Source organism: Brienomyrus brachyistius, unplaced genomic scaffold, assembly GCF_023856365.1.
Source record: "Brienomyrus brachyistius isolate T26 unplaced genomic scaffold, BBRACH_0.4 scaffold68, whole genome shotgun sequence".
NCBI lineage: Eukaryota > Metazoa > Chordata > Actinopteri > Osteoglossiformes > Mormyridae > Brienomyrus > Brienomyrus brachyistius.
The window spans coordinates 1,404,847-1,430,180 of record NW_026042343.1 but is presented as its reverse complement, the minus strand read 5'-3'; the positions used below and the strand labels follow the sequence as shown (position 1 = coordinate 1,430,180).

The window sequence follows — 25,334 nt, the reverse complement described above, 5'->3', positions numbered from 1 at the left end:
ACAATGTATTGTTCAGTTAAAAACTTGAGGTTCAAGTAGTATTACATGCATGGATTAATTCCATAACAATGCCAAGTATCACTGTAATGGAAAACTCCTTTTGTTTGCATGATTAATGACAGTCATGCATGAGAACAATATCTAGTGTGACTTTTCTTGTTAAAAATTATCTTTGCCCTCCTGTTGTTTGTCTTTACAGCCTCGGGAGCCTTGAGCTTCATAATGTGACCTTGAGTTCCTAACCCAAACCTAACCCTAACCTAACCCTAACCTAATCCTAACCCTGCTGCACCCCTACCTATGATCCCTGTTGCATTGTCTTTACCCCCCTCTCCCCAAATAACTCCAACCACTGTCACTAACACCTCCTTGAAGCATGCTCCCTTCCCCCATCTCGGCCTCCCCCCACCCCCCCCCCAAAATGAATTATCCCAAAGGAAGTGTTCCTTCACTTGGGGAAATAGATGCCAGATGGAGGAGTGTGCCCCAGCGCCTTGGGGATGTGGGCTACGGAGGACGGGGGGGCACTTCGATGTCACCTCGAACCCTGGGCTGCAGCGGCGCTCCTCAGCATCTCTCCGGGGTCTTTGCCAAACTGCCAAACGGCCCGGCACTCTGCTGCCAGCTACGCCCTGGCCACAGGCTTCAGTCTTTCATTGTTTTCCCACTGCATTATGGCACTGGAAGTCGAACTTGGGTACATTGTGCAGTTTTGCTCCTAAAAAAAGTGCTGATAACCGTCACAATATTAAAGACTCTTAGCGTCTTCACGGTGCAAATGTCACGACTGATTGATCCTGCGTCTCTTCAGGCGTCTCGTGAGATTAATTTATTTTCCTTTACATTTAGATCCTTTAGACATTCTCCTTCGTCCCTAAACTATTTCTAATATTTAGACACTGTGGTTTAGCCTTGAAAGCTAATTTTGTGACTGTTTGGGAATGTGTTCCATTTGAGGAGGGGAAAAAAAATCAGCTTTCAAGGTCTCTTTTGAAACGCTGCACGGTTTCAAATACCGTAAGAAGACACAGACAGTTCTGAGCGGCACAAGAATTCATCCTTCGAGCCGATGAGTCAGCGAGTGAGTCTAAGCTGTGCTGCATGCTGGTCCGGAGCTCTCCAAGAACAAGATGAATTCGCCTCCTTTTCAGAAACAGTGACCTCCTCTTGAAGGAGAACGCCAGCGAATTTGAGATCAAAGATGCCTTCTGTAGTTATGAGGACGATCCCTTGTCTTAATCTCTATGGGCTGTCGTAATTGTACAAGGCTGGCTTCCTAGAGGAACACAAAAGCGTGTAATACCGCATGATTCACGTAAGGGCCGGCTATCATGAAACAAGAAACGGGGGCCTGAATCTATAGGGGCCCAAAGGATGGACAGTGTTACACATGCACTTGTACATTTTTTCTGCATACTGTAATGCCTGTATTTTTGTATTTGTAACCTTGCGCACACTTTCGTGGACACGTGCTTTGCATTTCGTAAGACAATGTGTACGACTTAACTATGCTTCCCCGCATCATCTTCCTGCATGCAGCTTTGCCCCAAACCTCAGTCTTTAAGCATTTGAAGCCCCCTGCATCCCTTTCACTGCCTCATCCTGCTCTGGGATGCTTACAGTCGCTTTGCTTTCGTTGTCATACCTTCTGGTTGTCGGCGTCCCGCCTTTATTCTGAAATTGGGAGGTTAATTGGAGGAGGGAAAAAAAGAAGAAAGAGGAAAAAGGCAGAGTGTTACTGAAACATTATGTCATGTCTCTGACAAGGAAATGAAATGTGCAACATCAATCAGGCCTTAGCGGGGGAGATCAAACAGTCCTCCACACTGCCCCATCTGGTTCTGCTTGGGGAGTTTTTTCTCTTCCTCTCGTCCTTTTCTTCTGCCCCCCTTTTGTCTCGCTTTCGTTCTCCCCCCCTTCCCCTCGGCATGAGGGCCCGTCCACGTTTTTCCTGTTAGGCGTTCCGTCACGTTTTTCCTGTGATAGTGGTGCGGTGGCACGCAGAGGTCCGAGGGCCGTCTGGTGTCGGAGCTGTGTGGGTGCCTCGGTCTGCAAGCCGGCGTGGCCCTTGGGAGCTGCCGCAACTGGAGAGAGAGGGACAACAGCCCTCGGCAAACCTTTCATGGGATCTCCTTCGGGTTTGATGGTGTCCCTTTGCATTTAGTTTATAGTAAGTCATCTTAAAAGGAATTGTAAGTTTGAGGGGGTATGAGTGTTTAATCTATCTGCAAAGTTCTTTTAAAACAAAAATATCAAGGCCGTCCTTCTTTTGCACGGAACGGAAGAAAACAAACCTGGCTTCATGTTTTCAGCTGAACCGCAAAGTCCAGCGAGTCTGAGGGTCACTGCACTCTGCGTGCGAATAATCGATTTTATCACCGTCGATGTCAGGCCCCTGTTTCCTTCTCCTTTGATTCTCTGAGCACTCGGAAATCACGGCGCTCGTCTCCTCTGTCGCCTGCAGACTTTTCTGATAGACAGCAGGCATCCATGTTTCAAAACGAAATGCAAAAACGTAAAACGAAACACGCCAGCATTGCTGATCCGGTTTTGGGATCTCAGGGTTGTTGGAGGTGCTGATGTGGGGACACTCAGCTAATCGCTGACAATCTGATAGTGCTGCATCACTTCTGTCTTATATAATCCAGACTTTAATTGTGGCCCCTGCTGGAGGGCCAGAGCAGCTGATTAACTGGGTCAATTACACGCAAGGCACTGCTTCAAATTGCAGACACATGGAGGCTGACTTGGGCAACCAGCCATATTTCAATGAGTACTTGATGGGTGTGAGGCTGCCGGATCACCTGAGAATCTTGCCTCCTCTTCTTTGCCGTGAGGGTCTGACTGCAATGCCTGCTCTCCCTGCCCGAATTTCAGCCAAGAACACTAGCAGAACCATGGCTGAAACCCAAGTCCTGAAAATGGACATCGCCTGACCCACGCAGACCTGTGGAAATTTAGGGCCAAGTGCACACACAACAAACACGTCCTCCGTGAAAAATCATCTCCTGATGTCAGATCCATCTTTCTGTGAGTGATTCCCAACTCCAGATCTGAAGCCCACCCTCCTGAAATGAGTAAACGTTTGTATCCTACTATAATAAATAATGCCAGCTCCTCTTGCTGCAAATCATGATTTAGCATCTCGACTTTTGTCGCACTGATTCCCGCTTCGGCTTGCTAGCTGCACGGCGTGAGTTAAACAGCTAAGAGCTAATACCTCTTCGAAAAGGGTTTTCTGTTCTCTTTGAGAGGCTCTTCTTTGATTTGTGAAGGTTTCTCGTTCGACCGAGCCCATTGTATGAATAAAAAAATGATCATCACATCAATTACGTGTTAAAAACAGCCACATTTATATATTGGTAGTTCATTAAACCTGAGTCTCAGGTCTTGTGTTTGATGGAACATCGCTGCACTACCAGTTTTCCAGTTTTTCGAAAATGCTTGTATGTGCTTCTTACAGTAATGTTTTCCAGCTTTTGTGGAAAAGCTGGCAGTTTACAATGTGTGTATCATTCACGGGGATAATATAGTGCTGCCCAATATCCTGCCTGTTTTAAAAGATTGTGAAAAAATGATTTGGTTTAATAACAACAGCAACAACAACAACAGCAACTACATAATACTACATGATACTACATAATACTACATAATACTACTACTACTGCTACTAATAATAATAATAAGCATGAATACCAATAAAAGTAATTTTCAAATAAGTGTTTAAATTGTATTATAATTGTGAATTAACAAGTAGTTCACACTCCGTTTAATTTTTTTTTATTCTTTTCAGAGAACAGGTTAACTTACATGATTGTAAGCGTGCATAATAATCTGATTTATTTTCAATAAATTCTATCTTGAACTGCATAAACAAAATGTATCTCCAAAACAGAAATCAAGGAAACTGGAGGGGGAGACTGAGGGGCTTGTGGAAAATAGAAGACATAATTTGAATGTACTTTTTAGCACAAATAATTTACAGCTTTTTGAAGCATCTGTTTAATGGAATGAAGACTTTTTAATGATAGCAGATGAGTAGTTTTTCCAATTATTTTGAGAGCTTTTCCCATTTCATATATCCACAGAATTTAAATTTCAAGACCAATATATGAAATGAAAAACAAATTACTAAGCATATTTACATTCAACTCAAACTGTTTTTATATCTATTCTTTAGATACTTTTGAATGTAAAACAAAAGGAAAGTATTTAATTCTGTAGTCGGGGTTTTTCTAATCTGCCATAATCATACATGGCAAAGGGACTAAGTACAAGGACAGTACATTGCTACAATGTAATTAATAAAATAGTACAACTGTAATATAATTCATTATAATTAACTATAAAGCTATAATTAATGTAACTGTGTAAATTGTAAATAGAAAGTTATCTGACATGAATCGCTAATAATAATAATAATAATAAATCAGGGAGACACTTACTGATAAATATAGATAATACATGATTTACTAAACATTATAAATACATCATATTCACTTTCATTGTGAAAATATGCAATATTGTTATGATCGACGTATCCATCCATTCAGCACTCTGTAAGACACCTGGATTATCGAACATGATCACCATTTACTGATATAAATTACTCACACGTGTCACATGACAGATTTGTCAGCTGCAGGAAGGCCAGGCTTCTCGAAGCAGGCTTGTGGAAACACTCATCGTTTCTGCTTGGCTCATGTTTCTTTAGCGATCGCTCGCTCGGATGACAAACGGTCGCTTCCAGTCACAGCGTGAGGGATGCCAGTGACCTCACTTTCTGGTAAAATGATTCGGCACCTTCTCGCCCAAACGCTGACTCTTTCCCTCGTTTGAGCGATATGCCCGCACCGCAGCATCCCATAATGCACTGCGTGTGCCGTGGACCCACCCGCCCCCACTCTCACAGACACGGAGACACACACATGCCCTGCTTAATACATCTATGTTCGTTCATGGTCTGCTTGTAGACCCAGGGATAGTTTCTGCAACTTTCGACACCGAACGTGTGTTTAAGAATCGTCAGTCCTTTTAGGCATATCGAACAAAGTCAAAGGTTTCAAGTCCCCCATGAGCTTGACGGTCTAAGGAGTGCAGATGTGTGCTGTTTGGGGAGCACCGAGCTCACCTTTGGGAGAGTGGGTAGCGTGCACACTACCCCGCAGGGCATGGCTGCTGTTATTAACGGCCCTCTCCCCTCCAAACGTGAAGGTCGGAGGTCAAGGGGGAGGGGGGTGGGATTCAGGTTCTCCAAAGATCACGCTTGGGTCGCTGGCTCGCATGGGAAGACCAAGCGCTAAGAGCAGAACCTTCGTAGAAACACGGGCGAAAAGAAATAATAGAAAACAGTTTCGCAAAATAATCTGAGCACTTCGGGATTCCTGCACAGGTGTAGAATATCTAAATGTCAAGTTTATGATGCTGCATTGCTACACTAGTGCAGTTCTTACACACGTCTACAAAAGGCAGGTATCGTTACCATAAAACGCTTCTGTGCTTATGTGCACAAGTGTTTCTATTAAACTTTTATACTTTATGTAAATATTAAACTAGGGTCTCACGCAAGCTTCAAGACCCACGTGTTCCATGAATTTCTCTACTAACCTGGTGCGTCTTTATGTTCTTTGAATGCTCTTACTTTGCACTTTTGTCCCTGTAATAGTCTTATTAGGTTCTTACTCTGATATCGGCGACAGTGTCACGCGCAACGCTGAGTGACCGAAGTCGGCTAGCATTTTGGTCATGGCATTGCGTAAACAGCTCTTTGAAGGCCTCCCTCCGAAATGCTCTCCTTTTCTTCATTCCACATTGACGGCCGGCTGGCGTGCACCCCTCCAGCATCTGACGTGCTAAAATAAAAATCCCCCCCCCCCAACCTTCTTTTGCCTCGCAGGCACTTTGAAGACTCGCAGGCCTTTAGCACCATGAAATCCAAACGGGAATGTAAAAAAGAACGGCATGGAGCTATAAAAAGCCTATTTGAGGAATGCCGAACCCTCACGCAGTGTCAGAAGGGGTCTGGGTACTTATACACAGGCTTCACGGTTTTTCCATGCAGGTCAATCTGAAGGCTCCGGGTTTCCACTAGGAGTGGCCGTAATAGACCTTTAGTCACATATCTGATATTATTAATAATTAAATTAATAAGTAAGCACATAAAATGTATTTTATTTATAAATTCCAGCTATGTAGCTAAAAAGACTCTGAAGTACATTGCTATTATATCAAGAATAAAAAAGGCAGTGGGGGATCGGGGGTGGGGCTGAGTGCACATTGGATTGTTTTGGAGAAATCTGGAACCTATAAACTTCAGACAACTTCTGTAAAAGAGTTAGCCACGCTCCTGCTGATTGGCTGATCTTACTACATGCCCTCTTCCCATCATCCACCAACCCTATTCACTTCCTGCTTTCCCAGGCTTAAACCACACCCCAGCACCAAGCTTAGCCAATCAATGACTCTGACTTGCTATACCTCTGGCAATTTATAAGAGCAACCGATGTGGGGACAGGGGAAACAGATTCTCGTCATATGCTTGGGTTGAGATGGGGACCTGGGGGAAGAAGATTTGTCTTCAGGTCAGAGGGATAGAGAGCAAACTTGCTTTGGCGTAGTCATCGCATGGATTTTTAAAAGTTTTTAGGGTGACATTTTGGTTTATACGTCCCGCCTCTCGAGTCAAACTTTTTGAAGCGTTCCTGCCACCCTCGCACACGTCTGTTGACGTGCAGAGCATCGCAGTGGACGTAGTGATCAGGAGGGGAGTAGAAGCCTGAGGGCAGCATCTCCGAGACGGATCACCATGAGAGAGGAGCTGTCCTGCTCTGATTCTCCTGAGGGAGCGATAGTGGCCAGCGAGGAGGACGTGGAGTTCGGGCAAAAGAAATGTGCGATACCTGCAGGGGCCGGTGGCCGCAAAAGACTACCCTACCCAAAGAAGGGCAGCAGGGTGGAGGACGGTGGAGCAGACAGCCCTGGCTGCCTAGTGCCCCCAGGGCCGAAGCGGACCAAGAAAAGCCCCCCAATGGTGGCGGCGGGGCCAGAGACGCCCCTGGAGGACCTGCACACCCAGCGCGTTATCGCCAATGTGCGGGAACGGCAGCGCACGCAGTCACTGAACGACGCCTTTGCCTCCCTGCGTAAGATCATCCCCACGCTGCCCTCCGACAAGCTGAGCAAGATTCAGATCCTTAAACTGGCCTCGCGCTACATCGACTTCCTGTACCAGGTGCTGCAGAGTGACGAGATGGACAGCAAGCTGGCCAGCTGCAACTACCTGGCCCACGAGCGGCTCAGCTACGCCTTCTCCGTCTGGAGGATGGAGGGGGCCTGGTCTATGTCTGCTTCCCACTAGCCTCCACCCTCCCCCCACCCCCGATCCCCCTTCACCCCCCACCTTCGTCCCACTTCTCCCCTCCCTTGTTCCACTCCATCTCCACTGCTTGGCTGCAATCCATCAGGTATTTGTATTTCATCACTGGAATTAAAAACAAACAATGTTAAATGCAGTGTACGTGCATTACAGCCTTCTGAAATTCAATGTTTCACCTTCCTAAAGAATTTTTAGGTCACCTTTTCGGAAATAACCTATTCAGGTAGCTACATAAAATTTAAGTAATTTCAATGAAGCAAAAGTACTTACATTAGCGACGAAGGAATTCCGTGTTACTGTAAATGTCGTCCACCTTCAGCTGTAGGGAAAACAATGAGTAATACACAGTGTGAAAACGGAATGTAGTATAAATAGCTTATGCGAGCTATAGGCTGCGAATTCTTCGTGTTTGATTAGATGGACGTTTAGGGGCCATTAGGAAACGCTGCTCTGTATCCTGGTGCGTTTATATTTAACACAGTCTGCTCCTATTTCGTTACTAAAAAGTGCTTTTGGTACAGTAATAATTTGTATCTTTCATACTGCTCAGGAATGGTTTAGCAATTTAACATCTGTTTATAAACTAAGCATGTGTAGGCTAATCTTTAAATAACCCAATTTCGAAATTAGCCTTCAATTTAGTGGCCATTCTTCATACTTTTAGCCATTAATCCTGGAAATTTTGATACTGATCATGTTGAACCATCAATATTTGAAATATCTAGTTTTCATTTCTGTGATACTGTAATTCGATGCAATTACTTGATTGTTTATATGACGGCAAAAGTGAAGTTTTACTTTGCGAGCTATAAGTCATTAATTTACAAAGCAAAAAAAAAAGTAATACATGACGTATTTATAATGATATTCACATGCACCTAATATTTATCGGCTTGAATAAGTTAAGGCAATAAGATTATTAGCACCATTCATTTTTAGAAGGAATTTATCTGGTTTGTCTTTCCATATCAAAACATTTTCAAATTTTCTGTTTGATGTATTAGATTTAGAAAACAAATAAAAACACGTAATATATAATACAACTGCATTTTATCCACACTAAATTTTAATTGATAATTTTATTGTTAGAATTCTCACATCATACATTTCTCAGAAGCTGTTTAAAATGTCTTTGTTGAATTAGATTAATTTAATTTTCAACGGAAACAGGGGTTTTTAATATGCACTCCCCATGCAGACCAACACCCCAAGCGTGATACTAAATAATGGTAATGGAATGTAAAATAAATTGTTAATTTGCCTAAAAATAAGCAATTAGACCCGCTGATAACAGTGAATAAAGCCATAAAAATCTTTAGCATTAAAAAACGTTTTAGAAGGCTGCACAAAGGACTATGCATTTCATATAGTGAAATACAGTTAAAATAATTATTATATTCTTTATAATTAAGAAAATTGCATAGCGAAATAAAGTAGCGCATAAATTTTCCCTGTGAGTTTAGTGTAGTGTCTCAGTTTCTGTCCTGGCTGCAAATGCTTCACGGAGGCCGAAGAGGCTGCTTTTTAATTACGATTTTTACTGAAACGCCGTGTTTGTGTTTCAGCCTAGCGCAGTTCTTTTTCCCCGCTCTGGATTTCAGGTTATATGCCGAAGCTTTTTATCCCCGGCGGCGTTGGGCTTATTTAAACTGCCCGGCGAAACAGGAAATACTGCCGCTTAACGAATAGCAGCGCAGGCCGACAGGTGGGGAGGCTTATAGCTGCTGCCGAGGCGCCCCGAGACCCCGCAGACTGCCGGGCAGCTCTGCGCTGATATATTTTTTTTAACCCAATTGAGCGTCGTATTAAATGGTTAAAAATGAGGGCCAGGTAAAGTATACATGACCAAAGAAAAAGGACGGAGGGGGGGCAGGAAAAAAAAGACACAAAAAAACCCTTTCTTCCCTCCAGCTGTGCCCTTCTGCAGGATCTCGTATTCAGTATCATGCAATCAGGCTCTGCTGAGGCCAGACATGCAGGAACCTTTAGATTGGAAACAGTTGTGAGGTACAAGGTAGCTAGGTGTGTGTACAGCGAGATGCTGGCATGGCAGGAAGAGGGAGATTTGTGTGTGTGTGTGTGTGTGTGTGTGAGTGTGTGTGTGTGCACGTCCTTCATATCTCTCCAGAGTCCACCCATGCATTTCCCATTGTATCTGTTTCCGTTTACCCATAAAAATTGTCTTCCCTCATTTAAAAAAATTCATTTATTTCATGTTTTGTCCCGTTTTGCTGAATCTGCATATGCTCTTTTTAGGCAGCGCGAGCAAACGATTCGCTAACGAGTTTTCATTCGATGACATGAGGTGTCCAAAGCACCGTTTTCAGAGTGAAGCTCTACACTATGCCGGCACACCATAATCAGCCGTGATTCACTGCCATACTACTCTTCTCAAACAGCAATCCCCCCCCCCCCCCCCCCCCCCCCCCGTGGCTTAGGTGTGAGCCGCGATCCTCATCGCTGTGGCCTTAGCAACCGTCAAGTTTAGCTGTAAATTCCAGGTGAGAAAGTAGCAGCAAGTCTGGATGTCATTAAGGCCCTGGAATGTCTGCATTCTGGGTATAAAACTGAACCAAACGGCAAGTTCAGAATCAAGGGAGGTGTGAGTGCAGTGAGCTGTAGACATGGGAACATGCAAGAGCTTCCTGGACAAACTGTATTAGTATTTACTTGTATTGGCTCAAAGAAAATTTTTGGACTTTGGGATGGGATCAGCTGACGGATGATAAACTTTGAATGGAAACACGGTGCAGATCCATCCTTTTCCAAAGTCCAACAGCTGTTACCTTTTGGAACCCACTTTTGAACATGTGCTGCAGGAACCTTTGTCGAGCTACCTGTTCTGCCCGATGCTGATGTTGAATAGATAGATAGATAGATAGATAGATAGATAGATAGATAGATAGATAGATAGATAGATAGATAGATAGATAGATACTTTATTAATCCCAAAGGAAATGTAGACCGGCCGTGCCCCCCGATCCACGCAGGTGGTTCTTCAGCTGGGTGGTCCATGGGACAGACCACTACCGGGGCCACGAAAAAGTAGCACGGTTGGGAGTCTTCCCTTTGCCGGCAGCTTTATCTGTGTTTCGTTTCCTTAATTGGTGTATTGTCTGTAAAATAATTTTCAAAATGGGGCCTGACCCTTGGCCAAGGGTTTCCCGAATGTCCTCCATCTGACGGCTTGCGTTGCTCCAGCCAGCTGCCACGAGGTTATTATGCAAACACATGTGCCGCCTGGTGAAGGTTACAGCCAGGGTCAGGTGGCGGAGGACGTCAGCGATCGATGCTCATTTTGTCTAATGATTTACTTAACACCGCACAGTATACCTTAGCAATAATCTCCATTAATAGCGGGACAGAGTTACGTTAAAAGTTAAAAGCATCTTTACATAGTACCATTTTATTTTATTTTTTTAGCTGGGTCTTTGTTTGAAATGGGTCCAAAACTTGTCAAATTGTTCTTTGTGCGCACACACTTGTATTATATTCGGAGTTTAACTGAGAGAAAACTTTGGTGTGATTTACTGGGTCCTGGTTGTCCTATTTAGGCTGGTGGGAACACCCCCGCCCCACAATCCTAGAGCATTTTACTGCAGGTTTATAGTTTTTGCCAGCAGAGTCATCATGAGACCCAGAAAAACAATGCAAATTTGGGGGGGGCGGCTGGTCATTGGCTCTGATGGGGAGGGGATGCAAGTGATACTATCCACTGCAGGGGACTAACAGAGGTGCAGTCAGAGCTTCCAGGGTGTCCGAAACGCTACCTGCTAGCTGGTCATTATCGTATAAACCCAACATATAATTAAAACAATGTGGCAGAGATTTTCAATCGCATGAAAACAGCTACCAATTTGCTGTCAAAATACAGTTCAGTAAAATAACATATATAATATATAATTATAATATAATGGAATATTTTATAATATAGTATAATATGTTTATGATATATAACATTAAGATTAACGTTAACATATAGGTTAAAAGTGATAAAAAATGTAAAAACTGCTTAAGACATTTGCTTAACAATATATGGCAAAATATGTGTATATTGAAATATATAAATAAAAATAATGAACGAACAAACTTGATTTAAAAATCATGAAATATTAAATGCTAATTCTGCTTTGTCAAAATATTTATTTTGCATGACAACATGATGCTGCTCAACATATTATTAAAGGGATTGTGGAAAAATGTATTTCATATAATAATATAAGAAAAAGTTATGCGATATACATTTGTCTGTTTGCTTTTGTATTTAATTGTGACCGTTTAATGCTGGATGTTACACTTTTTAATGTGCATCATTCTGCCCTTTTACTGTGCGTCTTCAGTTAGTATTTGTAATGGTCTTGGTACCAAACTGCGTCTGTACCACATGCAAGCACACGCTGAATGATCGGCTGGGTTTCATTTCCCTGATGGTTCATTTGGCCTCCACAACCCCTGCCACTAATTTACATTTCAGTAAATATTAAGGTTTCACTTCCCAAAAAGCTCAGATGAAAAATCCAGTGCATGGTTATTGGGGCCCCAGTTCCAGCTGATGCTGAGCACTGCTTATATTTGTCTGTTCATCTACTAGGTAAACTACCCCGCTTGTAATGTATCGGACATAACATGTACGCCTTGTGAGAATAAACTACTTTAACATGTTAAATTGCTCAGCTTTGGGCATGAGGATTAGCTCTTGTTGCAGGTAGGACACAGCTGCAGTACAATCAGGCAACATTTGAGCCAAGGGTCCGAACAGTAATTGAAAGCTGGAGGAGTTAAAGTGATGGTGTTTAGAGGAGATGCAGGAAAGGAAATATCAAATCACAATTTCCCCGTGAGATTTGTTGGATATGGAATCATGGAACGTTAGAAGTTCGCTAGGCCTCAAATATTCATGGGACATCTGCCATTGCGATGGGGATACGTGTTTCAGAGAGATAATTATAATAGGTATGGCAGTCGATTCAAGGACAGTGGTAACAGCAAGAAAATAATAATAATAATAATATTAACAATAAAAAGAAGACACATTGAAAATAATTCAGACAGTGGTTTTGGACATATTTTCTCTAAATTTGTCTAATGTGACAGGTAAAGACGTGAACAGCTGCAGTTGTGTATTCCGCTGCCCTCTGAGGGCCTGTGTCACGCTAAAGTGGCATGAGGAGGTTGTAGGAATAAAGCCCTTCAGTCTGCAGCAAATGATTGAATTGTTTTATCTCGATGACAAGCCAGACACTACGTCCGAATGTGGGGTATATTTCAATTTGGCAGTCGGCGTTATCAAATTAACGTCAAAACATTGAAAGGTAACTGGCTAATTATGAATGATTTATATCATAGATATATTGCATGTAGCTGGAAAGATAGAGCTGGTAGTATGGTGAAGTTAACTTCAGCTGTTCAGTTGTAGATTATATAGTTGTGTTATGTTCAGCTGGGTAGTTAGTGTTTACAGCTTGGATGTGCTGTGTGTCACTGGTTAATTCATGGCTGTATGTAGCCTCCTTATTAGTTTGCTGCATGGTTGAGTTGTAGGCACTTGACTAGGTTGCAGCCTATGTTCTTGTGCTATTTATTCTTGGCTTGTGTTAATTCCATGGCTAGGTGTTTGCTGCCCCCTACAGCTTGTGTCTATTACTGCCAAGCAGTTAAAAGAACCATGACTTTCTTAGCAATCAGTGCATAATGACATAATTGCTGTCATCTGATTTTTGAAAACCCACATGCATATTTATGGGCTCACGCTACTCCTCAGCATGCAAACATGACTCGAAACTCCTGTGAACATACTAATGTGAAAATGGCTTTCTGCATTAACACAGTGTACAAATTGAATTCTATAAAACATGGTTAACCAGTTCTGTGAATCTCTGACCCCCCAGGCACTATATCTGCACAGGATTGCAGGCTGATGCACCAGGAAGTCCAAGCAAGGGCTGTGATTACATATTTGGAACTGTTTGCTGTTGGGTTTATTTTTGTGGATATATAATATGCCTGGAAAAACATAAAATCAGTAAAAATATGAGCCCATAATATTTCAGTGTATAGCTGATCTGTTAATAGTAACTGTTTCTTGTCTCCTCTGTTTATCTCTGAAGAATTCACCCTGGAACCTGGATCCTTCTCCCCTCAACAGACGGCAGGAACCTTTGATTTCTGTATTTGGAAACTGGGTTTGCAAGAATTTCTTAACTCTCCCCCATCTCAACAGTGCCTGTCAGTGGAGGTAAACCTTGCCTGCTCAAGTGCGATCCAAAAGGACAGAGTTTGTCTCTGGATTGTTCTGTGAACTAAAATAAGGTCTTAAACTGGTAGCTGCCTGCAGCCTCGATGGGAGACCTCATCTAAGACCACCTCTAAGTCACAGGGCTGAGTGTGGCACAAAGCAGACTTCTAATGAAGAGCGCTAATCACTCTTTGACTTCCACACCATTGCTGTCTATTTCACAGTCCAGGCTGGTGCTGTACTCATTTAATGCTGATCCTCTCAGATGCATAAATAGCATCCTGCTTACATGCTGTTTGTAGATAATGGATAACAAGCAGTAATGTTCTAATGATATCGCTCGTTAAACAAGTTAAGACACCAGCTTTAATTAACAAAGAAAAGCCAAAGAAGGGAAACCAGGTGAAGCAAAAATGCAACAAATTACTGTAGAGTTATAGTAAAATAAAGGGAAACGTGAGTTAGGCCAGAGGCAGTCATGCTTACTTATTTTCTAGACATTTGAGCAGGCTCTTTGTAACAAGTATATCTGTAAAATGTATATGTTTCTTTGCAAAAAGGATAAACGTAGTTTAAATATTGTGTGACACGTTAAAAGATGATGTAACATACTGAAACTCTGTAACCCAGGTGTGGCAAACTTCTGTATGTGACTAAAGCTCCTCCACACACTCCGAACAGCCTCCATTTCTCTCTCCTTTCGAAGTACAGATTCCTCTGTTCTCCATGTCGTTCCTGCAGTTCCGTGTGTAGCACGTCTCATTGACTCAGCTTTTGTGAGTAATAAAAAAAATAATAATTGCATTTTATCAGAAGCTGTCCAAATCTTTATAACGGTCTAACACCCCCTGCAAGGACGCCGTCATGGATGACGGCCCGGCTACAGTATGCATGCAAAACCTTCCAACTCTCAGTCCAAATTGCATCTGAACTTTTCATTGGAAAAGCAAAGCCAAGCAATATCTGTGAAGCCAGTGCACTCAGAGTGTCTGAAAGGCAGACGGACCAATGTCTAACCCACCGGGACTTACCAGAAGAAGTGAAGCACCTGCTTTATTGCTTTGTGCACAGTCAGCTAATTCGATGTAGCTTGTATCTAAAATTAGACCTTTCATTTAACATTGTTAGAAAGCCTTTCTTATGGTAGTTAAAATCCATCAATCATCCAGTTTCTTATGCAGTGGAGGGTTTTGGGCACCTGTAGCGTATCCAAGGCAGGATAGTGCACTGAAATGAAAAATGAGACTCTGATTGCTTTAGAGGTTACTGCTGCTGGAAGGTCAAAGGTCAAGAATACAACTGTTGTGTATAGCTAATGCTAAGAGGATCTGTCTGTGTCCCCAAAATAGCTGATTAGGCAGATTGTAAAATTACGAGGCTGAAACCCCCTCGAAATACACTTCAGCCCTCCAGACAAAATCTACGGATGGGGACCCTCCCAGTCAGCTAACAACAGTGTGCATTGCCAAATCCTCCATGAAATTTATTTCTGGCTACGGGCCTAGTCCATATTTCCAACGGTCCCTTTCATCAAGCGGCTTCAGTGTCATAACGGGAACACAATGCCTTGCTAAAGGGTGACTGTAAACAAAGATCTAAAGTACCCAACCATTAAATAAGTGGATAAAGTATGTTTATCCAAACTGCAATTAATTTTTTATCATTATCACGTCTTGTACGTACCCTGAGACTTCGGCATTCTGTCTCCTACCGGAATTCTTGGCCCTGTGACCCTGCGAAGGGTAATGGGTGAGACAGATCACTCATCCCATTTCTAAACATTACTTATAGTAACACACAAGTGGTGTCAGCCTCTTCTTACTCTACAAGTCTCGGGGTGAGGAAAAAGTATGTAAGAAAGCCTTTTCACTTCACTTATGCCTTATTACCCATCATATAAGACAGGGATCTGAAGACAGGCATGCAGACACCTGGTAACCCGAGCTGCACCGCCGTACCCAAAGTCTGCCATCCCTCAGCTGTCAATTCTGAGACCAAAAAAAATCAACCGTACACTTCAGCCAAGAATGTATTGTCCCTTTTAATAAAGAAACGGAGAAACGTACAAAATAGAGTCATATCTGTACACATCCAGACACACAGGTATGAACAAAAACGTCCTGCAACATCTAGTTCACACATTGACATTTTTTCTACATAGATGTGAAACTGACATTTCAAGGCACACAGGTTTTGGTCTTGACAGCTATTTACAGCGCAGGTAATAAAAACTGTAATTTAGGAAATCCAGCTCGGCGCCTTACGAGGACTACACTGGAAATGCGGATTTAACACATGTGGTCCAATTACCAGCAAGAACCCTTTTAAAAAAGGAGAAAAAAATTCAGATGCATCAGTTTCCCCTGCTTCTCAGTGAAATTTTCCATTTTTATGACTCAAATGACTTAATTTTACTACTCATCTATTTTACAATGGCGTTTAATGCAGGACCTACCCAGAGTCTTACACACAGGTAATCTGAGTTACCCAGGATGAAACGGAGCCCCTGTCCTCAGAGGTAAATAAGATGCACCAACTCACAATTTTTCCATGGGGATCGCAGACTGACAAGGAGCCTGCAAAGAGACATCAGATCTCCGTTCCCTCATCACCTCCCTCATCACCTCCCTCATCACCTCCCTCATCACCATTTCTAGTGCTGTGCTCAGTGTACGAGCCATGGATGCTGAAATTTGCCCGTCCTGTAACTTCAACACTGTTCCAGTGCGAGCGACATGCAAGTCTCACACGAATGTTACTTTTGACAAAAAAAAAAAGAAAATAAATAAATGCAAATGTAAGCAGGGAGATAGGGGGCAGAGACAGAAGATGTCAAGCGTAGTCCATCCGAATCCGAACCTGTACAGTTCAACTGGTCATTTGCTTTAAGTGGTGTTTAACTACGATTTGTCAGAGTACAAAAGACGATAACATATCATTGGCAACTCAGATATGTGAGCTGAGGTCGCTGCTGCCTACTGCTGCTATCAAAGTCTGCTTGGACGTCTCTAATCTTTGGTCTCACTCTAATAACGGCTTGTCGAGTGTTAGAAGACTATCAGCATAGAGGATGAACACAAGGCACCAGGTAACAGGCATTTTAAGTAAAACATTAAAGTGTAGCTACATTTCTTCAAAGGAGTCGAAGTTTCTTCAGATGTTTATTGTTTTCAATAAAGAAAGAGTTTTGCTAAATAAATGTGCTTATGGGGGTTATTTTGTATGGTTGGGAATGAATTTGCAGAATTATGGGGGGAAAGCCTTCTGGTCCCTATTTCATAGGAAATACAGAGACATGTACAGCAGGTGTGGTACGTTTTGCACTCAAAGGAACTTCGAAGACCAAGTTCACGCGACTCGAGAAAAGTCGAATTGCGTGTCGATCCAAAAGAAACGTTTCTTTCACGAAACAACCCCATCGGTCTAATTTTCCTCAAAATATCAAGAAATAGACAATATACAATCCACAGTAGGTACGTCGTTTTCCCCCCCCACAGGTTAAAGTACTGGGCCACCTGTTGTTATCCATAAGAAATCCGGAATGATTTTTTTGGAAAGAGAGAAGATGCTGAGGCCAAACTGTACATGCAGTCAAATAAAAAATTGAATATTAAGACATTAAGTTAACTACTCTTGAGCCTATATCTGAAAAACAACACACAGTTTAAGGCAGACAAAACATTATTGTCTTACAATTTAAGCCGATGTATGCTAGTCTGTGTTACAGAGGTTTTGTTTAGGTTTGTCTGATTTTGGGTCTGTGACATGGGGAATCCTGTGTGGTTATTTTGGACCCTCAATAACAGCCCAGTTGCGCAAGGCTACAGTGCCCCATCAAGGCACGTCGACGAGAATGCCGGCCCACGGTGGACATCTGAAAACTCTGTCATCGCACCATTCTTACCCAAAGTACAACCCACTGCAATTAGTGCATATATACAAACACACACATCTATCAGTTTACACAAACCTAATACAGTCTGTGCATAAAAGCCGTAATAAGGGTAATAAGTGGTGTCCGCTTTCTGAAAGTGTCCTATGAAGGGTTAGGTGAACTTTGCATTTGAGGACAGCATTTCACGGTTCACATTATGGAATGCACAGTGCAAAAGTCACAAAACCACCTTCAGCTGACTCATTTCCTTCCCTTCCATGGTTAGTGGTTAAGTCACATGAATATAAATGACACTGCCTGAAAACAGTCTCCCAAGCGGAGACTGGTGTCGGCCCTCTGAGCTCCGGGGATGGTGTCTCCTCCATTTGTTCAACTTCCCCCAAATCTACCAGGATGATGTGCTTTTCCAAAGGGCTCAGCTCCTGTCTGGAAGGTCACCGTTCCCAGAAGCCGACCTAGACAGCTGTTTCATACGGAGGGAGTGGGAGTCTGAAGCACCGGAATGGTTGCCCTTGGCTAGAGACTCTGGGTCGCTGAGCTGTACCAAAGCCAGAAGGTCACAGCATTAAGCCACTGTGGGCCCGGAGCTCCACTGGAAGGACTTCAGAAGGACTCATCATTGTGGTCCATGGGCTCCTCATGGGTCCTGCTGTATGAAAAGGCAGTGGTAAGATCTGAGTTGTATTTAGACTGTACACATTACCTAATGAGGTCTCTCCATTACCACATTTTGCAGCTCCAAAGTCTGCGGATGATTCGAGTCATTCTGGCAACGTTGGTGTAGGGATTACCTCTTGTTGTGAAGGACTCCCACTGACAACGAGGCCAGAGCGGTAACTGTATCATTTTCCTCATGCTCATGCCGTTGGGCCTGCCGGAAGGACAGGTCCACCGTGTGGACGGTGTGCTTCACCGAGGGCCAGTACTCTCCTGAGACAGACATACGAATCAGAGTCATCGCACTGCCAGGCCTGCATTGCTTCAAACGCGTCCTGCATTTTCCTGCACATTTACAGATGCAAAGGTCACGGATATTTAAAACTGGAAGGGAGGCAGGCCACACTGGCATGCACACACAGACAGTAATCTCACAAACTGCACAGAGATGACACGCTACCCACTGCGCACTGGAAGAACTGGGGGTGGGTCATACATTCAGACACTGCCTTGAGGTATTGTGAGGTGGGCTTGGATTTGTGTGTAGACAGAAATAGCATGAAAACTTAATAAATGCAATTAATGCGCATGTGTGTATCGTGCATAACATTTTACACACTTTAAGGGCTTAAGATTCCTGCGGTTTTGCAAATATTTCTAATGAATTTAATTGGATTGGGGTAACATTTGTGCGCAATCAGGAAGGGGATGTTATGAAAGTCGTGTGCCAGGGAAGCGTTTGAAGATAATTAGAGGCAGGAAGGCGGTTGAGTGGGGGGCGGGGGGGGGGGTGGAGTGTAAGGAGAAGAGAAGAGTTATGGAGGAGACGGAGAAATGGAGGGAGAAAGTGGGGACTCACCGTGAACCAGCAACACCCTTTGCAGTGAGCGCACTGCATTCACATTGGGTTTCTGCTGCAGTGTCTCCTCTGGGAGTGGCTCCATCTGGACAGTACGGGGCAAAGTGAGAGGCAGGACGGGGCAGCCTTACAGCAAAGAGGAGGGCAGGGCAGGATGGCAACCCCATAGCGGAAACACAACGAGGCCGGCAGCAACTCAGCACGCAGCACTGTACTCACCTCGATGCCCAACAGGGCGCTGACACAAGCCTCAGAAGCATCGCAGATGGCCGTGAGATCGTAACCCCCTTCGAGGGCGAGGACCACCCGACCTCCGGCCAGTTCCATCAGCTGCTGTGTCATGTAGCCAAAACCTGGTTGGGGGCGTGGACGGGGGGTGCGGGTGGAAGTGCGTTTACACCATGAAACTGACCCAGTAACTTCAAGCTCTATCAACGACGTTAAGCTCAATATGAACATGCACAAACTTCACACATACATGTCAAGGTCATCAACCAAACACACAACAGTGGTGGTGTGAGATAACCCTGCTACTGGATCTTCTGAACTCGCATAAAAAGTCACAGCGATCATTCAGCAGAAGGTCCATCATGAGCCTCCTAGCAGTGCTTTCCTTGTCTGACTCATCCACTGTTTTACTAGGAACGTTCTTCAGGGATATACAGTATATCTCACATCACAGGCCCCGAGAAAGCGAGGCTCAACAACCTTTAAATCTCTTTGTGTCGCACTATTACCCTTGACAGGCTTAGCTGAAATAACGGTGAAGTAAAAATGTATTCGTAACCTGCACATAAAAAACACTTTTAACTATTCATTTCCAGAAATCAATAGCTATGCATGCATTGCTTTGTCAGTGAACACAGGGTTTCCAACCTTCCTGCTGTGGTGAGAAGTGGAACAGTATAGCAGTTCAGACCGTACAGTTATAATATGCATGGATGGATGATTGATTTTTATTAATGCAGTCTGTCTACTATAATGCAGATACAGTCTGAACTATTTATATAGCTGTTCTTGTAAATGATGAATTTACGAGTTCCCCTGGGGAGTACTATCATTGTGAGTTGTTTGAGCAGTTTAGCATAGAGCAGCAAGTCCACTGCTCTGCATGGTGAGGGACTTACATCTGGCAGAAACCTTGTAGCCCCCCAGAGGCGGAGGGTGTCCCGTGGCAGCGTCAAACCCGGACGACACCAAAACCACGTCCGGGGAGAACTCTCGAGCGATTGGCATCACTACGGTCCTAAGGACACAATCGGATAATGAGGTGAGCTGTCAAACAAGGGTCACATGCTCAACCTGTTGCTCCACCCATAATGGGGCCTCTCAGGTCCCCCCCCCATAATGATTAAACAAGCATCCAACCCATGACACTGATCCACTTATTGCCACTTTGCCAACATTAAAAATGACTCCTGATTACCGGTCAGTCCCTTGCATCCTGCTCATTTGCACAGCGAGCAGGACAAACGAGGGGTGGGTGGAGGCACGTGGCCTTTGCGCGATGGGGGTATATAGACATGGGTGTGGCACACGATGGGGTAGAGTGGGGGTAACTGGCGGCGCGTGCTGGGTTTGTTTTTGGTGGCCTACGTCCAGCACGCTGTTGCCGGTGATTTAGCGACGGTGCTGTGCACGTTAGCCTCTCCGCCGCCGCGTTCAAAGACACCCTCCCAGCGTCTGGTTCCCATTTGGGGCGCGGCGTTCTTCTCACGTCATTGACAGCCCCCATCTGGGATCCATTCGGGATAATTATCTTCAACCTACACCCCCTGCCCCCCCCACACACCCCACACACACATGCAGACCCTCTCCCTCATATTCCCCTGCCTGTGAATTCCTGCATACATCCACTCCACTTCTTTCTTAACCAACAGAACATCACGCACCCCGATGAGACACATGACTCAAGTCCAGACTGGATTAGGGAAATTGTGATAACGCATTAAAGACCCCATTTAAAAAGGAGTACACTGGAACAATAAAGGTCTATCATTGTTCACCGATCATCCAGGTCCCCTGTCCTAATCCTAACTGGCTATCAGGAGAACAGAGATTTCAGAAAATGCTTGTAATTCACAAAACAATGCTTTATTAACTCCCCCCCCCAGAGCTAAGGATGATGATGATTGAATCACACTGAAATCCAGGTTGACCTAAATGCATTTAAGTAATTGTAATGTTAACACACGATATCAAAGAATTCAAGGTGATCCAATTAAACTGTTATCTTTATATGAAATGGCGATATCATATTACAAACCACGCAAATGTCAAAACATTTCAGGTTGAAACTGTACTACCTCATTCAGTCAGTACTTATTTTATTGTATTACTGTAATAAAATCCATCTGTATTTAATTACTCTAATAACAATCTTGTTTCCCTCGTGACACAGGGCTTGGCTATTTGATCTCTATCTTGATTTTGATCATCCATTAAAAATGAACGAACGAGCCTGAGCCGGGGACATATTTTACGACCACGGGAAAACAGTGCCTGAAAATCACGACAGAGTCATACCACCATACCGCAATTCTGTGATGGGGGGGGGGCTGCTTATTTTGACCTCCCAACTGGTACAAGGACAGGGGGACATGGAGCTGGAAACCTGCCGCGCCAGCCAAATTAAACCGCCAATACCAAACCCAACCACTGTTAATAAATAAAACCGCGGAAGTGGCGCAGAAAAGCAGAAATAAAGTCTGTGCAAAGGACTGATCAAAGGTGGAAAAGCTTGAGAGAACACAAAGGACAGGAAAGATCTCATTAGACCTGGATTCCATTCTTCTTTTACTTTGCACCTTTTTCGGAATGAGCTGCGCGCATCCAGTCGCAGGAAATAACGGAAACGGAAGAAGCAGGACTGAGTTTGTAAACTCATGACTTGAAACCCTCGGGGCGTTTCGCATCAGAGCACGACCGAGCGTGATCGATCGAGATGTTTGAGTCAGACGCTGAGGCTGATTTATCGACAGATTTGCAGTGAGAATGCTTTTTAGGCTTAAATCAGCTCCACCGACTTCCATGCGAAAGCAAGTTGGTCAGCAAAACGTCTTACCTGAATGCAGCTAGGTACTCCGCGTCTCCCATGGGGGGGTCCAGGCCACCCGTCCACGCCACATTGACGTTGAAGCCTTCACCTGTGCCTGAGCCCACCTGAAACGTAAACACATATCCAGAAATACTGCCTCAAGGCAGCTGCCCCAACAAGCCCTCGCGTACTAACATCTCCCGTGAGACAGCACAACGCCCCCCCAACACTGGACAGACAGAATTCTGGGAATTTTCACAGCACAGAAATGGTACCTTCTTCCAAAGCTTTTAATTCCAGCAGAGAACCATATCTTTGGATTTTGAGTATATAAACCCATGGCTTTTTAAGTACTTACCTGTATTTTAATGCTACGATTAAAATCAGTGGAGAAAATGAAGAAATTCAGGTTGCTGATTCCACTCATAGACTTTCCAACATCCTCTAAGAAGCAGGAGAAGGTGGTAGAACCTTTAAGAAGCACAGTGTGCTGCATCACCTCAGCTGCACGACAGCCAACATCGTTGGAAGGGAAATGGCTACCAGGGCTTAGATGTGAGACCTCTGGAGTTATTTCCCATCTGTCTTTTTGTGTGTGAGTGGGGGGCAAAGATACGCAACCAACCAGGCAGAGCATCAAATCCCCGGTGGGGAGCTGCTCTTACACCCTTGAGACCCCCTGTTTTGGTAATAAATGGGAATAGAATGAGTAACTTATCAGCTTGACCCTAAAAGTGACATCAAAAAGGTCAATATGTCTTTAAAGATACTACTGGGAAGAATTAACCATCACAGTATTGACAGCAACGATTTTCTGTGTGTGTCTGCATGTGTGTGTCTAGTCAAATTTGTCTCGGAGCCAAAGGTTAAACTGACTTCAGTCTTTCACACGTGAACTTTAAATGAGCATCATCCAACTAATATTCAGCGTGTTCTCAGCTCAGATGACCTCACCTCTAGGCTTCTGTACAGGTTTGAGTTACAAATTTAAGTTAACCACATATAAGAAATGGTTTATCCTGGACAGAAATATCCAAAATCTAACAGGATAAATAAGTTAAAAAAATGGACTCATTATGAAGAGAAATGAAGTTCCCAGCCAAATTTATTAAAGCCAAATGTAAGGATCTGTAATACGGCAAAATAGTGGGACAAGTCATGTGATAGGAGTAAGTTAGACGGCATAGCCCTCATATTGGTGGACTTGGCTCTAAAACCGTAAGAAACTGCACATTGTTTTGGCATGTTTGAGCAAAACAATGCAGTCATCTCCAGAGACAATGTTAGGCTGCTGAGCTGTGGATATAGAGGAATAACTGCCTGAATTATGGAGGGAGAAACAAAGCCAGACATAAAAAATGCAAAGAAAAGAAAAACAGGAACAATTGCATAAAAATCTGGAACAAAAAATTATATATTTTGGACTCGTTATAAGAAATGAGAAAATTCAAAACAGCCACCGTTAAAGGGAAAATGGATCAAAGGAGACCAAAGAAAAGGATTTCATGCCTTGCTTGGGTTGTCTACATCCAGTTTAATGATGCAAAAAGGCTTGTGAATTACACAATGCGGGAAAAGACAGCTGTTGGTTGAGGAACATCATCTGTAGGAGGATGCCCCTTGAACCCTCAGGTCCCTTGACTGCTCCTAACGCCACGAAACAGTCACAGAAAGAGAGGAAGGATCTGGGTCTATGATACCCACCTCAGTAGGACCCCCGCTGCCTGGGAAGAAGTTGCCGTCATCATATCGATGCAAGGAGATGAAGAGCACGCTGGGGTCACTGTAGAACGTCTCCTGGGTACCGTTTCCATGGTGAACATCCTAGGAGACGAGGGAAACACAGATTAGGGATATTTTGACAGTTTCCCCAAATGACAGACATCTCCCAAAGAAATTATTAGAATCTATCTCTGCGAACTGCTCCGAAGAAATACTGCTGACAAAACATGCAAACTATTAATGTAGGATGTCTGTCAGATGAAAGCATGTGTATCCCAGATGACATGGTAGGCGACAGGAGCATCTCCCTGTGCACTCTCACCCAGTCTACAATGAGGATCTTGCTGGCGTTCAGCTTGTGTTGCAGTTGCTTGGCAGCGATCGCCACGGAGTTGAAGAAGCAGAAGCCCCTGGGGAGGACAAAGGTGGGGCATTGGTGGGGAGGAGGATTAACTGCAAACAGGCCCACGGACTGTGCAAGGAAGGGCAAGGTCAGATCCGAGGTGATAACTGACTGAGGCAACACACTAATGGTTCTGTACATGCAACAGATCTCTGGGATGGTAGCAAATGAGCAAAAACACACAGACTACTTTGGCTCCCCAACACAGGCGACACACAAAGGATCTAGAACACACACACACACACACACACACACACACACACAAAACACACAAACAGCAGTGTTCTTCATAGATATGTGTGCATAACGCAAAGTGAAACAGCTATCAGAGTCCATGCCAACACATGGCTGTGCTTTAAGGCACTGACAGCAGCTTCAAGGCTGTCCTTTAATTCACTGTGAACCCATTGTTCAACTCCCCGTCTGCTTGGAACATCGTTCCTGAAGCTCCGAGACCCGTCAACAGCCGCTGAATGACTATGGGGGGAGCTGTGGGGCACTTACATGGGGGCTGAGTGGGTAGCATGATGTCCGGGGGGTCTCACCACCGCAAAGCCATTCTGGACGAGAGACAAGCCGCACAATTACCATTTTTTATCTGCAACAGGCATTGGTACGCTAATCCCGCTAATCCTACAACATCTGCTGGAAAGAGCTATGGAGTGCCAACATTGTCTTCATTTGGAAAGACAATCCCCGCTCTTCTTCTAGACGTCTTTCTCACGAACAAAAAGAAAATAATAATCCATAATGAGACAAAAATCCATAAATCTGCCTCCACTGATCCACTGCCAGATGACTTGGAACTTTCACTCTAGAAACTACAAAGAAAATTTTGAAGACAAACTTCATTTGGCTTGAAAAAGCCAAGCTTCCTTTTAGCGTTGACAGTAGGTGTAGTAAAAGTATTACTGGGAATATTATTCACAGCAGTAACAGCAAATCAGTCCATAGAAATTTCACAAAACTTAAAATGTAACAGTGTTATTTTAGTGAGAGAAATAGCAGAAATCATATCAGTGATAGAGAAGCAATCACCTTTCACCTTCATGGCTGTAACTCTGATCGCCGGCCCTGGCTCTCAGTGGAGTTTGCATGCTTACTCTCTGCTCATGTACATTGCCAGCCGCAGCCCAAAAACATGTGGCTAG

General features: G+C 43.9%; 2 protein-coding genes and 1 long non-coding RNA gene across 15 annotated transcripts in view; 1 reads left to right on the top strand and 2 right to left on the bottom strand.

Moving 5' to 3' along the window:
- Positions 1-455: 455 nt before the first annotated feature.
- On the bottom strand, positions 456-3,628 carry LOC125725522 (uncharacterized). The gene is made up of 3 exons (XR_007387520.1): positions 2,805-3,628; positions 2,295-2,470; positions 456-2,084 (listed from the first exon to the last, which is right to left on the bottom strand). It is a non-coding gene; the product is annotated as an uncharacterized LOC125725522 (long non-coding RNA).
- Positions 3,629-6,505: 2,877 nt separating this feature from the next.
- LOC125725512 (twist-related protein 2-like) lies at positions 6,506-14,288 on the top strand. Its single transcript, XM_049002471.1, has 2 exons — positions 6,506-7,463; positions 13,483-14,288. The coding sequence occupies exon 1, from the start codon at positions 6,806-6,808 to the stop codon at positions 7,355-7,357; it is 552 nt and encodes a 183-aa protein (XP_048858428.1). The 5' UTR covers positions 6,506-6,805; the 3' UTR covers positions 7,358-7,463; positions 13,483-14,288.
- Positions 14,289-15,632: 1,344 nt separating this feature from the next.
- Positions 15,633-25,334, bottom strand: part of LOC125725511 (histone deacetylase 7-like) — a 47,612-nt gene continuing 37,910 nt past the window's right edge. For 12 of the 13 annotated variants that reach the window (XM_049002465.1, XM_049002466.1, XM_049002460.1 and 9 more), the window contains 9 exons: positions 24,688-24,743; positions 24,103-24,190; positions 23,763-23,882; positions 22,086-22,183; positions 20,149-20,267; positions 19,241-19,374; positions 19,022-19,106; positions 18,297-18,435; positions 15,633-18,154 (listed from right to left, as the gene is read on the bottom strand). In XM_049002465.1, the coding sequence (XP_048858422.1) occupies positions 18,109-18,154; positions 18,297-18,435; positions 19,022-19,106; positions 19,241-19,374; positions 20,149-20,267; positions 22,086-22,183; positions 23,763-23,882; positions 24,103-24,190; positions 24,688-24,743 (885 nt within the window). In that variant the 3' untranslated portion in view covers positions 15,633-18,108. The remainder of the gene's footprint in view (positions 18,155-18,296; positions 18,436-19,021; positions 19,107-19,240; positions 19,375-20,148; positions 20,268-22,085; positions 22,184-23,762; positions 23,883-24,102; positions 24,191-24,687; positions 24,744-25,334) is intronic. The other variant, XM_049002468.1, reaches the window with a different exon arrangement.